This window comes from Lithobates pipiens, unplaced genomic scaffold (genome assembly GCF_037356315.1).
Source record: "Lithobates pipiens isolate NorthernLeopardFrog02 unplaced genomic scaffold, aLitPip1_a1.2 Scaffold_27, whole genome shotgun sequence".
In the NCBI taxonomy this organism is placed as follows: domain Eukaryota; kingdom Metazoa; phylum Chordata; class Amphibia; order Anura; family Ranidae; genus Lithobates; species Lithobates pipiens.
This window is the reverse complement of record NW_027507788.1, coordinates 16,744,446-16,761,534: the sequence shown is the minus strand read 5'-3', so window position 1 is coordinate 16,761,534 and position 17,089 is coordinate 16,744,446. Positions and strand designations below refer to the sequence as shown.

The window sequence follows — 17,089 nt, the reverse complement described above, 5'->3', positions numbered from 1 at the left end:
TATCAGTATTGTTTTTGGTCACTTCAAAAGTCCCACTTACCAAAAGGGGGGAGTTGTGTTTTCCCTATAATTTTGGAATGTGGTGACCTCAAACATTCGACTGCAGATCTTGGAATCTTGTTCCTCTTTATCTGGCCATTGTGCCGCTTTCCTGCCAATGGCCAAGCTTTAGCTCTTCCAGGGCCTTCTTCGTTCTTCTTCTTCCACTCCATACCCTGCTTACAGCCAAGGCTTATCGGAGTATCTTCCGTTTAGCTCGTTCCATAGCCTGCTAATGGCCTGGGGTTATCGGAGTATTGCGACCTGTCTTCCCAGTGCTCACCGCCGGCTGGTCTTCATCCCGGAGAGAAAAAAAATTTCAGGTAGACGAATAACCAAACCAGTCCTTAGGAGGAGAACAAAAAAGTAACATGACCGCTGGCTTGGAGCAAAGATTTATGGGAGAGATTGGTCCCCTATAGGGGAGGAGTGGAGGCACGGTTAAGTCACACGTATGCTGCCATGGAGTCAGTCAGGAAATACGTTTTATCTTCCCAAAGAAAAATCTCCCACTCTTCACAATCATGCCTTGTTCTTGTCATCTCTTTTCGCCGGCACCTATATTTGTGGAGGATGAAGCACAAAATGAAGGGCAAAATTAGAGCCAAAATATCTGATGAGCACTTTGAGAATTTCTGTTCAAGTATTTATTTGACAAAAAGAAAAGGAGACATACAGAGGATATTGGCACATACAAATTAGCCCCTAGAAAAGGGAATAATAACAGGATGTATAAAAGTGCAACAAATTAATTGGGACACAGTCCACAAAGACGCAAAAGGAAAAACATTCGTAGTGCAATTAAATGTGTAACGATTGCATAAGGTCTCATGTACACTACAGCTGCTAAACTGAAGCTTAGGAGCAGTTGGGTGTTTTTTTTTCACGGTAAATCTCATTTATTGCCATATGTGTTTATAAGCATTTGTGGTACATGGGACTAGGACAGTGATGGCAAACCTTGGCACCCCAGATGTTTTGGAACTACATCTCCCATGATGCTCAACTACACTGCAGATTGCCTGAGCATCATGGGAAATGTAGTTCCAAAACATCTGGGACGCCAAGGTTTGCCATCACTGGACTAGGAGATACCTCGTGTGCCTACCGGGGGTTGAAAGAAGGGGAGGACCCCCAGGGTGGTAATATCAGACAGTGAATAATATCATGAATCATAGCATGCAAGAAACGTCAACCAATATATGGGGTGAAGAGAAGGTGCTGGGAGACCAGAGGATGGAGGAGGATGGAAACAGGAGAAATTACCATGTAGGTCTTAAGTCTAATGCCCTAAAATTCGGGTGTGGCTGAGGTCCTATCATGTTTCTTAGAGCTGGTTATCCCAAATTAAGGGAGCTAGTATGTAAGACGACTGGTAGGAAAGAAGAAGAGGCAGAAAGGAAGAAAGGTGGGGAAACTGGGTAGAAAGAGGAAGAGGAAGTAAAATAAGTCCAGAAAAACAGGGGGGGGGGGGGGGGGAAGAACAAAGACAGATCCCAGGAGGGAGAGGGAATTCAAAATCTCCTACATGCTAACTCAACATGGCACAACACCAAGGTGGTCAAGGGAGCACCTTGAGAATGTATTGAAATATACTACTTCATCCATCCAAACCAGAAATTGGTCAAACATGTCAAATATTGCACAAGTTCTATGTTTCCCTTTTTTATAATAAAAATATAAAAAAAAAATGAAGTTTTATTACTCAGACTATCTATCTATATCAGTGATTAATAAATTGTGATCTGCCCGACTTTTTCTGCTCATCAGCTCTCCTTATTGTTGGCATATTTTACGTGTGGCCCAACACAATTCAATTCCTCTTCTTCCAATGTGGCCCAGGAAGGTCAAATGGTTGGACGCCCTTGGTGTAAATGGAAAAAATTAAAGAGTTTTTTTATTTTTTTTATTTGAATATCAGAATATTTCAGTGTTTTATAAATTACTGCTATACTTCCATACTTTTTTCACTATCAGTGTAAAAGAGAAAAATAGGGGGATATTTGATTACAGTTTCAGTTGATAGCAGCAAGTTATACATATTAAAAAAAGAAAGGCATCCACCACTCTTGCTATTTTCCTCTGTCCTTTGGTGTAGGCATCTCAGTATCAATTAAAGTGATTCTTGATTTTGAGACTCCAATGCTTTTTGCATGTGATTTGGATACAGCTGTGATCTCTCTCTCTCTCTACCTCCTGTGCTCTCTCTCTCTCTCCCCTCCCCCTCTTTCTTCTCTCTCTCCTCCCCTCTCCTCCCCTCTCTCTCCTCACTATTTCTCTCCCTCTCCTCTCCCCTCTCCCCCCTCCCTGTCTCTCCCCTGCTCAATCTCTCTCCTCCCTGCTCTCTCCCCCTCTCATCCCACTCTCTCTCCCCCCACTCTCTCTCTCTCTCTCCCCCTCTCTCTATCTCCTCCAGCTCTCTCTCTCAGTCTCTCCTCCCCTCTCTCCCTCTCCCCTCCCCTGCTCAATCTCTCTCCTCCCCCGCTCTCTCTCTCTCCTCCCTGCTCTCTCCCCCTCTCATCCCACTCTCTCTCCCCCCACTCTCTCTCTCTATCTCCTCCAGCTCTCTCTTTCTCAGTCTCTCCTCCCTCTCTCTCTCTCTCTCCTCCCTGCTCTCTCCCCCTCTCATCCCACTCTCTCTCCCCCCGCTCTCTCTCTCTCTCCCCCCTCTCTCTCTATCTCCTCCAGCTCTCTCTTTCTCAGTCTCTCCTCCCCCCCTCTCTCTCTCTCTCCTCCCTGCTCTCTCCCCCTCTCATCCCACTCTCTCTCCCCCACTCTCTTCTTCCCCCTCTCTCTCCTTCCCCCTCTCTCTAACTCCGCCAGCTCTTTCTTTCTCTCTCTCTCCCCCCACTCTCTCTCTCCCCCCACTCTCTCTATCTCCTCCAGCTCTCTCTTTCTCAGTCTCTCCTCCCCTCTCTCTTTCCTCCCGCTCGCTCTCCCCTCCTGCCCTCTTCCCGCCACTCTCTCTCTCGCTCCTCCCCTCTCTCTCTCCTAACTCTCTCTCTCCCCTCCCGTCCTTTCTTTCTCTCTTCCCCTCTCTCTCTCTTAACTCTCTCTCTCCCCTCCCACCCTCTCCCTCTCTCTTGCCTCCCCTGCGCTCTCTCTCTCTCGCCTCCCCTGCTCTCTCTCCTCCCCCCTCTCTCTCTCTCTCTCCCCTCCCCTCTCTCTCTTCTCCCCTCTCTCCTCCCCTGCTCTCTCTCTCCTGTCCCGCTCTCCCTAATATGTCTGTCCCTGCCCTCTCCCGACTCTCCTCCCTCTTTCTTTCTCTCCCTCTAGCTCTCTCCTTCTCACATCTCTCTTTCTCCCCCCTATCTCTCTCTCCCTCTCTCTCTCTCTTTCTCTCTCCCTCTTTCTCTCCCTCTTTCTCTCCCTCTTAACTACCTCCCGCCTGGCCCATAGACAAATGACAGCCGAGTGGCACCTTTGTTATCCTGAATGAATGTCATATGAACTCTTCTCAGGACAGCAGCCTGATCTGTCACCAGCTGTGTCCACAGGACCTAGCCGATGACTGATCGGAGTACTGGCTCGCTGCCGGTACCATATGACCGCCGTGAAGAAATCACAGCAGGTCACATGCCAGTTGTACACAATGGATGGCTTCCTTTCATGCCATCTAATGAGTATAACTGTGTTTTTACCGGTAACAGCATGTAAAAAAAACAAAAAAAATGTATTATTATTTATTAATTTTCCCAAAAATTATGACAAAACCATACAATTTCAAAAAACCCACCATACCTTTTACTAAATACCTTGGACTGTCTTTTTCCCAGAAAGGGGTCAATTTGGGGGTATATCTACTGTCATTTTCAGGCCTCAGGAAATGAGATAGGGTGTCAGTACATCAGTATTAAAGCGGTTGTATGCCCAGAAAATAAAAAAATAAAACCTGTAAAGCAAAGGCATAATGAGCTAGTTTGCACCGCAATATAGATAGCAAGCAAACCCTGTTCCCTATATTAACCTTTAGGAGGATGCAGTGGCGGCTGGTGGTTATTTTTTCTGGGGTTGGTGGCAAACAGTGCAACAGTGCACCCGCAAATGCCACCCCTCCCCAAAAAATTAAAATAAACACCAGCTGCCACAGCATCCTCCTAAAGGTTAATATAGGGAGCAGGGTTTGCTTGCTATCTATCATACATTTTCTGGGGGCTCATATTACACCAGGTGGTATATTTGGGTGAGGGTGGGGGCATCAAATGCACCCACAGCCAGCCCCCAGTTGTTTGGGTCGGGTCACCAGCACCCCCCCAGGCTGGTCGGTCGATGAGCCCCACACTTTCCCCTAGGCAGCGCTTCCCTCCAGGTGGTTGCCTCGTCCCCTGCGTCTCCTCCGGCGGCCTCCGCGTCTCCTCCTCTCTCCTTGTCCTGGCCCAAAGGACTGTTTGCTGTTTTGGCCAATTGGGAAACGGGTCTAAACACACAAGAAGGAAAGAATAAATAATGTATTTTGGCTTCTGCAATTAACTACAATACCATCAATGCAATGCACCTAAATATTCATATCAATACAACACAACGCGTAGAGAAAACAGATGTCAACAAACATCAACTTACATAGGTGCATTTATCAAGACGTGCGTGTATCAACATGTACTAGATGCAGTGAAAATGGCATGAATCCAGCCTCACTTGAACATAAAGATTAATTATATCATTATGATGATGCATATTGACAAAATAGAAAAAAGTTATGTGCGACTATACGTCAAGTAACCTTGCATCATCATAATTCATTTTAAATCATAATTACAAATTTAGCATGAAATTAATTACTATTCGGTTTTCTAAGGAAAGAATAACATTGTGACAAATGATAGTGTCTGTCTCAATGTTCCTGGACACCTCGCCACCACACCTACCCACAGTATATGGCCAACAGTACTGTATGTAGACACCTGTCCAAATGACTGCGCTCGGGTGCCAAGTATTCCATGGGTGGGAGGAAGGGAAGGTCTAATGTTCCCTAGTACCCAGAAGTAATGGGAATTTCCATGATCAAAAGCAATATCTATTAGACTAGAAGTAAAAGGAAGAAAAATGCATCTGCGCTTGGAACAAAAAGACTAGCAGCTGTGCACTACAACCCAAATACCAGGCACATTGAAAATATATAAACAAAGTGCAGCACTAAATAAGTTACATAGTTAGTAAGGTTGAATAAAGACACCAGTCCATCCAGTTCAACCTGAGTGAGTGTCTCAATTGTCCCTATCCCTGTGCATTGCACGCTCACATCGGTCCCTACCCTCAAGGAGCCCACAATCCAAGGTCCCCATTCATATACTAGGGCCAATTTTGGTTAGAAGCCAATTAACCTACCTGCATGTCTTTGAAGAGTGGGAGGAAACCCACACAGGCACAGGGAGAACATGCAAACTCCAAGCAGGTAGTGTCGTGGTTGCGATTTGAACCAGTGACCCTTTTTACTGCTAGGTGAGAGTGCTACCTGCTACACCGCTGTGCTGCCAAGTATTATAAGTATAAGCCCTTGTACACACGGTCGGAGATTCCGACGGAATGTGTCCTATCGGACCGTTTTGTCAGATATTCCGACTGTGCGTGGTATCCATTGGACTGTTTCCGTCGGAATATCCGACGGACCAAGTTTTCCAACTTGTCCGTAAAATTTTCTGACAAAATGCTCCGATCGGAGATACTCTGATCATGTGTATCCTACTCCGACAGACAAAGTGCCACGTATGCTCAGATCAAATTCCTAGACCAAAGCTATTGTCTACTAGCCTGAACATAATCCCGTCCTAACGAAATAACGTCATCACGTTATGTACAATCGGATTTTCCGACAACTTTGTCCGACTGTGTGTATGCAACAGTTTCGGACAAAATCCAACGGATTTGGTTGTCAGAATCCGACCGTGTGTACAAGGGCCTATAAGTATTATAATGCAGAAAAATAGAGTGCAATAATATGCAACTAAAAATTGTGCATGTATCATTATATCAGATTCAAGGCCTTATGCCGCGTACACACGACCGGACTTTTCAACATCAAAAGTCAGACGGAACGATTCCGGCAGACTATTCGATTGTGTGTGGGCTGCAGCGGACTTTTAATTTGCAAAAGTCTGACGGACTTTAGAAATAGAACATGTTTCAAATTTTTCCGCCAGAACTCCGCCGGACCCAGTTCCTACCGAGAAATCCACTCGTGTGTATGCTAGTCCGACGGAAAAAAACCGACACGAGGGCAGCTATTGGCTACTGGCTATGAACTTCCTTATTCTAATCCAGTCGTACGTCATCACGTTCGAATCCGTCGGACTTTGGTGTGATTGTGTGTGGCCAAGTCCGTTCATTCGGAAAGTCCGTCAGAACTATGTCAGAACTCCGTCAGAACTCCGTCGAAAGTCTGACGGACCTAGTCCCTCGAAAAGTCCGGTCGTGTGTACGCGGCATTAGAAAAATCCATAGAAGGAATCTCAGGCACATTAAACCAGTGTTATAATGCATATATATATATATATATATATATATATATATATATATATATATATATATATATATATAAATAAAGTGCAATACTGTATAATCAAAAGGTGCATATATCAAATATCAAACTAAAGTTCATAGAGAAAGGTCCCATAGGAGAATTTCGCACTGAAAGTGAATATCGAACGCCCACAGATGCAACACCCATCACACGAGCAAAATTTGAAGCTTACCAAAGAGCCAGCGACTACCCTTACTCAGGGGAGTAAATCAACGATCAATTGGATCTTACAATCGATTTAAAGGGAGCCTGGATGTCATACCTGATAGCCGCAGATGGTATATGGTGGAATACTCATAGTAAACCAGGAAGCAGCATCAGAAGACCATCAAGGGAGCTCGATGCCAGAGTATATGTAAAATACAAGACACCACATAGTGTAATACTGTATCAACATCCAATTTATTAAAACCATACACCAAATAAAAAAGAAACGGTGTGGGGTCCCCTAACATCTATAACAGACCCTTATCCGAGCATGCAGCCGAGCGATACCGTGCGTGGGGAATATTGCATTTGGACCTATAGTAGGAGCAGTACACCTAGGGGATATGTGCAGGGTGAGCTGAACCTGTATGTTTAAACCGGTACAACTTGTCATGCAATTTGAATAAAAGTATTGTATTATGCAAATAGTAAGAACTTTATATAACAACAAATCAATTTTGGAAAAGCAACAGTATAACACCACCCCAGATACATATAGATGAAAGGGTTTACCAGGTAAGCCTAGCTCACCTTATAATTCAGTATATGCAAATCTGCAATCACAGGGTGTGTTGCGTTTATCTCATCAACATTATGCTTCCTTTATCCAGCAAAACATTTGCATAAGCACATCTGAGAAAGAACTACTACCAATAGGGCTAACCTGGATATCTATGATATGGACATCAGCCATAACATACTAACCGTATTAAAGTGACTTTAAAGGTAAATTAGAAACAAAATAACCAATATGTATATACTTATCGGCCGCGAACATCCTCTTCTTGGGTCCCTCGGTGGCCCTCCTGGCTCCTCCTCTGTATCCAGTGCCCCAATGGGAGGCCGCCTCCCATGGGGGCACTCGTGCATACTCGCATGAGTCCCACTGCTGAGTCCATTGGCACAGACAGCGGGACTCGGCCCCGTCCCTGCTTCCTCGTTACTGTCTTTGATTGACATTAGCCCTTGTACACACAATCGGAGATTCCGACAACCAAATCCGTCGGATTTTGTCCGTTGGATTTTGTCCGACGGATTTTGTCCGAAACTGTTGCATACACACGGTCGGACGAAGTTGTCGGAAAATCCGATGGTTCAGAACGTGATGGCGTTATTTAGTTACGACGGGACTACGTTCAGGCTAGTAGCCAATAGCTTTGATGTAGGAATTTGATCTGAGCATGTCCGATTGGAGCATTTTGTCGGAAAATTTGGTCCGACGGATATTCCGACGGAAACAGTCCGATGGAGACCACACACAGTCGGAATATCTGACAAAACGCTCCGATCGGACACATTCCGTCGTAATCTCCGATCGTGTGTACAAGGGCTTAGTGGGAGCCAATGGCACCCAGAAAAGTTTGCAAGACCTGGAAGTCAGGGAATGAAGAGCTGCAGACATGCGCAGTGATGGATCGAATAAGGACTAAGGTAAGTATGGGGGGGGGGTGCTGATTTCCCTCCGCGTTTGCATGTTCTGCAGGCTGCAGCATGTACCTATATCAGTCTCAGGCAGCTCAGACCGTCCGACCGGCAGTGTAATTACAGGCACAGTGCAGCACTGGAGCCAGCGCTAAAGGAAGCAGAGCCCATGCTTCCTGAAAAGCACCACCTCCTGTCACAGGGCAAGGCAAAGGGGGTGGGGGTCAGGGGTGGAGCCAACGGGTGTGACAAAATTAGGTTTCGCCTAGGGCAGTGATGGCGAACCTTGGCACCCCAGATGTTTTGGAACTACATTTCCCATGATGCTCCACTACACTGCAGAGTGCATGAGCATCATGGGAAATGTAGTTCCAAAACATCTGGGGTGCCAAGGTTCGCCATCACTGGCCTAGGGTGTCAAAAATCCTTGCACCAGTCCTGGGTGGATGCAGCATCGGTCCGATACTTAATCTGTCCCCAGCTGGCCCTAAGGCTGAGAACCGAGTGATCAAACACTGCTTATCATCCAGTTCTCAGTGCTTCCTGGTTAGAGAGGGGGTGACTGTCAGTCCAGCTCTCTGCCTTCCCCCTACGCTCACTGGAGTGCTGGGCTATGGAGGGGGAAGGAGTGGCAAGCTCAGGATCTGGACCATTTGATCACTATCTTTCCTGAGCCTGGACTGGCTCTGTGACATCAGCCAACAGCGGGTTTTAGCCCGCTGTCTGCTGAAAACGAGTCACAGGAGCGCAGAACAATCTATACTCCTGTGACCCACAGGAGAAGTACAAACGAGCTTTGGCTTTAGCCTTTAGAACCACTTTAAGAAAAAAAAAATACATAGGGTCAAACTATCAACCAGCGGATGTAAAAGGTCCTTGATAGGCACATTGATCATCATTCCTTGCATCCTGGATAAGTGCTTTAAAGTGGTTGTAAAGGCAGAAGGTTTTTTTTTATATCTTAATGCATTCTACTTTAAAAAAGCCTTCTGTGTGCAGCCCTAATACTTACCTGAGCCCCATCTTGATCCAGCGATGGTGCACGGGAGACTCGGCTTGCCAGGACTCTCCCTCCCCATTGGCTGAGACAGCTGCAAAGTTCCACTGGCTCCCACTGCTGTCAATCAAAGTCAGTGAACTAGAGAGGGGGTGGGGCAGGGCTATGGTTCCGTGTCTGAATGGACACAGGGAGCCGAGGAAAGGCTCAGATGCCCCCATAGCAATCTGCTTGCTGTGGGGGCACTCACCAGGAGGGAGGGGCTAGGAGCCCTGAAGAGGGACCTGAGAAGAGGAGGATCGGGGCTGCTCTGTGCAAAACCAACTGCACAGAGAAGGAAGGTAGAACATGTTTGACGAGACGTCGATATCACTTTAAGTCTATGACAAATACAAGAGAAAAATCATCCCAATCAATCCTACATATAATCCACCTGGAAGACATGAACATCCATTAAGTATCAAAACCAAACAGGGAAAGGTGGCTGGTCTAAGTATTTACTTACCAGGAACATGGAACCTATTCAAATACACCACCACACTCCAAATTTATTTACCACCTGAGGGGTTTCTCTCTGCTATATAGTCCCTGCGCCTCCCAAGAACCTCCCCCAATGCCTCCCACAAGGAGTACACCCACTTAAATGAGAGGGGTACACTCCAGGAGGTGGGGAGAATCTCTCACCACTGAAGGCAAAAACCACATGTAAAACATGGCTGGCTTCCAAATATGGAGAACGTCGCTCAGAACTCAACCCATGTCCACCAACCGTAGACCGGCACAATGACTTCAGCGGCACGTCCTGCAACAAGATGGCCACCACGCCGGAAGTTATGTGGCATGCAGCCCAGAAATATCACAACCAAAACAGAGATCTCCCATACCGAGACCACATAAATGCCAACTGTGACTATCTCCACAGTTATACATTGCTGTTAGGTGTAAGTACTTGTGTGTTTTTGGGTTTATTTCCTACGTGTTCTTTCTTCACTCTCTTCTCTCTTCCCCTCCCAGACTAGATATGTCTTTCAAGTATGAATATTAATGGATAGTTGTAAATTCTAGACACCAAACGATACAATGTACTTATGTTTGCATATTTGACTTTTAGATTGAAATCACATGTAACAAAGCAGCTGTTATTTGAAAATGGGACGTCCTGAAGAAGCGACATTGACCCCGAAACTCGTTGACTTTTTGGATAGATGCCAATTACCATTTTCTACTTCTATATCTGAAAAAATATCTATAGATGGTGATATCATTTTGGACTTTTTGAATAAAATATAAGTTTTTTTATGAATTGTAATTTTGATACTGATGGGCTCTTTGAACAACCTTCACTTTCCTTTTTCTCTTGATGTTATTTATTAGTCTCAGTCCTTGTACACACAGTCGGAAATTCAGACGGAAAATGTCCGATCGGACCGTGTTGTCGGATAATCCGACCGTGTGTGGGCTCCATCTGACTTTTTCCGTCGGAATGTCCAACCAACAGTTTGAGAGCTGGATGTAACATTTTCCGACAACATTATCCGATATGTGTCAATTCCGATCGTGTGTAGCCTAGTCCGACGGACAAAGTGCCACGCATGCTCAGAATAAATTCTGAGACGGAAGCGCCTGGTCAGGTAAAACTACCATTTGTAGAGAATTCCGATCGGACAAAGTGCCACGCATGCTCAGATCAAATTACGAGACCAAAGCTATTGGCTGCTAGCCTGAACGTAGTCCCGTCGTAAGGAACGAACGTCATCACGCTCTGAACAATCGGATTTTCCGACAACTTTGTCCGACCGTGTGTATGCAACACCAGTTTTTCACAAAATCCGTTGGAAAGAGATCTGACGGATTTTGTGGTCGGAATGTCCAACCGTGTGTCCAAGGGCTTAGAATTACTGGGTTAAATAAAGGGGGGGGGAAGTATTGAAAAATATATTGTAGTCACCCAGGGGCGGACTGACCATTCGGGCACTCAGGCACTGCCCGAGGGCCCCATGCCACTAAGGGGCCCCATCAGGGTTGCCAGCCTCAATAAAACCAGGGGCAGTATGTAAAAATCTGTGTTTTTAAAAAAATCCCAAGATTATAGCTGCCCCGCATCTCCAGTACCTTTTCAGTGTGTGTCTGTGTATTCTGTGTGTATGCTGTGTGTGTGTATTGTGTGTTTGTGTGTGTATACTGTATGTGTGTGTATACTGTGTGGCCCCATAATCTCCTATTGCCTGGGGGCCCATAATCTCCTATTGCCCGGGGGCCCCAAGATCCTCTCCTATTGCCCAGGGGCCCATAATCTCCTATTGCCCGGGGGCCCCATGATCCTCTCCTATTGCCCAGGGGCTTAATAATCTCCTATTGCCCGGGGGGCCCCATGAGTTTTCAGTCCACCCCTGTTCAGAGGTTGTTTCCTAGTAAAGTGAATGTGTACTTTTCAAACATTAAACTTTGTTCATTATGAATACTCAATGTATGAATAGCTAAGTGCAAGCAAAAGTTCTGTTTTTGTTATCCCCCCATATGATTGGGTAGATGTAATGTTACTTGCACACCACTAATTAAATGACTTTACAATAAAAAAGGCCCAGCTGTATCCAAAGGTTATCACTTCTCTTGGCTAAGATCAAATGTAGTATTTGTTCTTATAAGTATCCAGTAGGGGCGCTCTTCCATCATTCTGGTATTCAGGCACTGCCCGAGGGCCCCATGCCACTAAGGGGCCCCATCAGGGTTGCCAGCCTCAATAAAACCAGGGGCAGTATGTAAAAATCTGTGTTTTTTTTAAAAGCCCCAAGATTATAGCTGCCCCGCCTCTCCAGTACCTTTTCAGTGTGTGTATTCTGCTTGTGTATACTGTATGTGTATATTGTGTGTCTGTGTGTGTGTATACTGTGTGTATATTGTGTGTCTGTGTGTGTATACTGTATGTGTGTGTGTGTGTGTATACAGTGTGTGTATCAGGGGCGTAACTATAGGGGGTGCAGCAGTCGCGACCGCAACTGGGCCCTGTGCTGCAGGGGGCCCATGCAGCCCCCTCTACATATGGCCGGCAGCAGCATAAGCAGCTAGGGGTACCAGTGCACCATGCACATGGGTGGCTGGAGGTGGAGGGTGACTAGCAGAGCTCCATGCTCGACTATCGCACTGGCTTCTCTTTAGTTGTGCATTCCCCACATGACCTGTGTCCTCGGCCGGCTCCTCAGAGTACCCATCTCCTGCTCCATGCATTGCCGCTCAGTCTGATGTCTGTTCTCCCCAGCCAGAGTTGAGAGCTGCCCTGGAGAAAAGGACATCATCTCTTCTGGGGACAGGGACTCCATCCTGCCTAGGGACAGTCCCCCAATGGGGCACCTAAAAATTAAAAAAAACTAATAAAAAAAAACTACTGATGCCAGTGGTGGAACTACAGGGCTCATAAAGATCCTGTGACCACGCCCTGGAGTTCCACCGCCGGACTCGGAGGGAAGGGCCCTGGCTGGGGTTCAGGGGGGCCCTTCATGGTTTCTTGCATCGGGTCCCTGAAGGTTCTAGTTATGCCACTGGTGTGTATATTGTGTGTCTGTGTGTGTATACTGTATGTGTGTGTGTGTATACAGTGTGGCCCCATAATCTATTGCCTGGGGGCCCCATAATCTCCTATTGTCTGGGGGCCCTATAATCTCCTATTGCCCAGGGGCCCCATAATCTTCTCCTATTGCCCGGGGCCCCATAATCTCCTATTGCTCAGGGGCCCCATAATCTCCTATTGCCCAGAGGCCCCATGAGTTGTCAGTCTGCCCCTGCAGTCACCGTATCTAAGGAGTAGTAAACTGCAATAAATAAAATATTTGTTTTTGCTCTTAGATATGCTTTAATAGTACTTTTACTACGTGGTTAGGTGATGCAAATTTACTTGCTGATACTAACCCATAAGAGTATCTATAATGTGTTTTTTTGCATATGATGGAATGAGGATCTGTTTCCTCATCCAAAATAATGGGAACGATTAGCTAGAGAACAGAAGGGTTGTGCTGCAATTTGATGATGATAATTAATTTTTACAACACACCGTGTGAAAAATATCCAAAAAAGAAATCAAATCAATGCATGCAAATATAATAATTGGTTCCAAACTGACCCCACCCACACCCAAAAGTCATACAAAAAAGTCACTCTCGAGCATACTTAATCACTTGTCCCTTGCACCAACTTGGAGATACTTCGGACATCAATAATAATGGCATCAATTTTCCAAATTCTCGGGGTGCTCTTATCTTTGGCAGCATCTGGTGAGTTTTTATTAATCTTTAGGAAATAAATTAAAAATGTCCTTAAAAGAATGCACCATTTTATTTTAAAGAATATGTGCATTTTTTAAAGATAAAAAGCAGAAAGAACTCTAAATAGTTTATGTTAGTATTGATATCTAAAATTATTAAAACTAGTTTTGAGTTCTCACCAAGAAATACCAGGACATTGGTCCATCAAAGCAACCCGGAAGGCTAAGACCTGGGAACTCAGATGCAACATTCTACATTTAGCCCCAGAATCAGAGCCCTGGCACATTGCACTATACATGTCTATATAAAGGTTTGGTATGACCAGGGCTGGACTTACCATTGGGCTTGACTGGGCTCAAGCCCAGGGCTGGACTGGGACCAAAATTTGGCCCTGGACTTCATCCAGACCGGCCCAGATACATTTTGAGTGTCCCATCAGCACTCCCTTATATCAGAGTGTCCCATCACCAGCCCCCTTACAACAGAGTGTCCCATCACCAGCCCCCTTACAACAGAGTGTCCCATCAGCACCCCCCTTACATCAGAGTGTCCCATCAGCACCCCCCTTACATCAGAGTGTCCCATCACCAGCCCCCTTACAACAGAGTGTCCCACCACCAGCCCCCTTACAACAGAGTGTCCCATCACCAGCCCCCTTACAACAGAGTGTCCCATCACCAGCCCCTTTACAACAGAGTGTCCCATCACCAGCCCCCTTAAATCAGAGTGTCCCATCACCAGCCCCCTTACAACAGAGTGTCCCATCACCAGCCCCCTTACAACAGAGTGTCCCATCACCAGCCCCCTTACAACAGAGTGTCCCATCACCAGCCCCCTTACAACAGAGTGTCCCATCACCAGCCCCCTTACAACAGAGTGTCCCATCACCAGCCCCCTTACAACAGAGTGTCCCATCACCAGCCCCCTTACAACAGAGTGTCCCATCACCAGCCCCCTTACATCAGAGTGTCCCATCACCAGCCCCCTTACATCAGAGTGGCCCATCACCAGCCCCCTTACATCAGAGTGGCCCACCGAGCCATCGGCCCACTGGGAAACTCCCGGTAGTCCCAATGGCCAGTACATGCCTGCTCAAGCCCATGGGCCCCACCCAATAGGGAGCCCTGCGGGCCCTACTGAGATACATAGCCAAGTGTACTTGGCTCGGCTCCGCTCACAGTCATGCCCAGTCCTGCCCTATGATGGACATAACACAGGAACTGGGCGTGACTGTGAGCCGAGAGGAGTACACTTGGCTACTCTCGGCTCCTCTCGGGACTGCGAGAGGACCCGAGAGCCGCCGAGAGGACCTGAGAGCCGCGGAGATACACAGGACTCTGTATCTCAGCAGTGGCATTTTTAAACTTCAAGACAGCAATGACAAGGCTGCAAATGACACTGGGGCAAAGCTGCAAGTGATAAGGCTACACTGACAAGGCTGCATTGATGGGCATTTAAATGTAAGTTTTTTCCTTTAACTTCCCTCCTAAAAGTTTTTTTTCCTTAAAACTCTCTCCTAAACTCGGCGTGTTATACGCCGATAAATACGGTAATGTATAGAAGGTAGGGCCCAAAAATGACTCAAGCCCAGGGGCCCCCACCACCCTAAGTCCTGCCCTGGGTATGACATTGCAATGGTTGCAGGAGATGTGCCAGGTCCAAATTCAGACTTCTGCCTTGAGTCCTTCAGTTTCAGCAGATCCCAGGGCACTTATGAGAGCAAAGGCACATGTTGGTGAATTATTTTACCTTCTTGCCATGGATTTACCAATTTAGATATTAGTTATGTTTGCCAGATAGCTGGTATAGCCACTAACATAGTTGTTATATTATTTATTTTTTTGATCAATAAAGTGTAATTTTTTTAGACACTTTTTTTTTTACGCTTTGGATGAAGTAGAGATGGGCTTGAGCCCTACCACGTTTTCTATTGTTGCTTGTGTCCCCGCTTGGGCGATTGCCCCTTTCTATTTATCTTGTGACCTCAAAAACAACCAGGAGATGCTGGAGGGACCTTGACCACTCTAAGCCGGCAGGTATGCCTTTAGTTTGCTTATGAATAATGCCCCGTACAGACGAGCGGAATTTCCATCGGAAAAATCTTGGATGGTTTTCCCAACGGAATTCCTCTCAAGCTTGGCTTGCACACACAGTCACCCAAAAGTTCACTGAACTTTCGACCGTCAAGAACGTACAACACTACGACGAGCCGAGAAAATGAAGCTCAATGCTTACGAGCATGCGTTGCATTGTTTCTGAGCATGCGTAGGAATTTTGCGCATCGGAATTGGTACAGACGATCGGAATTTTTCCGACCGAAAAATTGAGAACATGCTCTCAATCTTTTGCTGGCTGGAATTCCGCCAGCAAAAGTCCGATGGAGCATAGACATGGTCGCATTTTCTACGAAAAGCTCTCATCTGACTTTTGCTGGTGAAATTTCCGCTCATGTGTGCAGGGCATAAGAGTGCTAAACTCCCTGTCTGTGCTTCCACTTCTAGGTAAAAAGGGGTTTCCAGATCCCTCCTAGACTTGATCGGTGGATTATATGCTGTCTTTGTCTCTGTTGAGATATGTGATAGAAAGAAAAAGCGAAATAGTGCTGAGATAGATCGCTGTGTTCGTCAGCCACCTCAGAGGTGCCTTAAAGGAGAAGTATGGAGTTCTTTTGTTTTTTCTAATCATACTTACCTAGGTGGATGCACCATCGATCCAATGCTGCATTTGTCCCCCGCTGCCTCTAACACAGAGAAACCAAGCAATCAAACGCTGCTCATCGCTTGGTTCTCAGAGCTCCCTGAGCAGAGAGCTGAACATTTCAAATTCAATTTCTATAAGCCCTTGTACACACGGTCGGACATTCCGACGGAAAATGTCTGATCGGACCGTGTTGTTGGATAATCCGACTGTGTGTGGGCTCCATCGGACTGTTTCCGTCGGAATATCCGACGGACAAAGTTTTAGAGCTGGGCTATAAAACTTTCCGACAACATGATCCGATCGGACTTTGTCCGATCGTTTGTAGAGAATTCCGATCGGACAAAGTGCCACGCATGCTCAGATCAAATTCCTAGACCAAAGCTATTGGCTACTAGCCTGAACGTAGTCCCATCGTAACGAAATAACATCATCACGTTACGTACGATCGGATTTTGTCCGACCGCGTGTATGCAACACAAGTTTCGGAAAAAATCAGTCGGACAAAATCCGACGGATTTTGTTGTTGGAATGTCCGACCGTGTGTACAAGGGCATAGAGCCATTCCTACTGACATTACAGAAGTCCCTGCGACTTCAGAAAAAAGTTCCTGAATAGGGATGAGCCGAACACCCCCCCCGGTTCGGTTCGCACCAGAACTTTCGAACGGACCCCAAATTCGTACGAACGTTAGAACCCCATTGAAGTCTATGGGACTCGAACGTTCGAAATGAAAAGTGCTAATTTTAACGGCTAATATGCAAGATACTGTCCTAAAAAGGGTTTGGGGACCTGGCTCCTGCCCCAGGGGACATGGGTCAATGCCTAAAATGTTTTTAAAAATGGCCGTTTTGGCGGGAGCACTGATTTTAATGACGATTAAAGTGAAAAAAAAGTGAAATATTCCTTTAAATATGGTGCCTGGTGGGTGTCTGTAGTATGCCTGTGAAGTGC

The 17,089-nt window shown here is 46.2% G+C and overlaps 1 protein-coding gene across 1 annotated transcript in view; it reads left to right on the top strand.

Annotated features, from left to right (window-relative positions):
- The first annotated feature begins 13,356 nt into the window (after positions 1 to 13,356).
- The window catches only part of LOC143933584 (phospholipase A2 inhibitor and Ly6/PLAUR domain-containing protein-like), a 34,733-nt gene continuing 31,000 nt past the window's right edge, over positions 13,357 to 17,089 (top strand). The window contains exon 1 of the mRNA XM_077456531.1: positions 13,357 to 13,447. Coding sequence (XP_077312657.1) covers positions 13,396 to 13,447 — 52 coding nt within the window. The 5' untranslated portion in view covers positions 13,357 to 13,395. The remainder of the gene's footprint in view (positions 13,448 to 17,089) is intronic.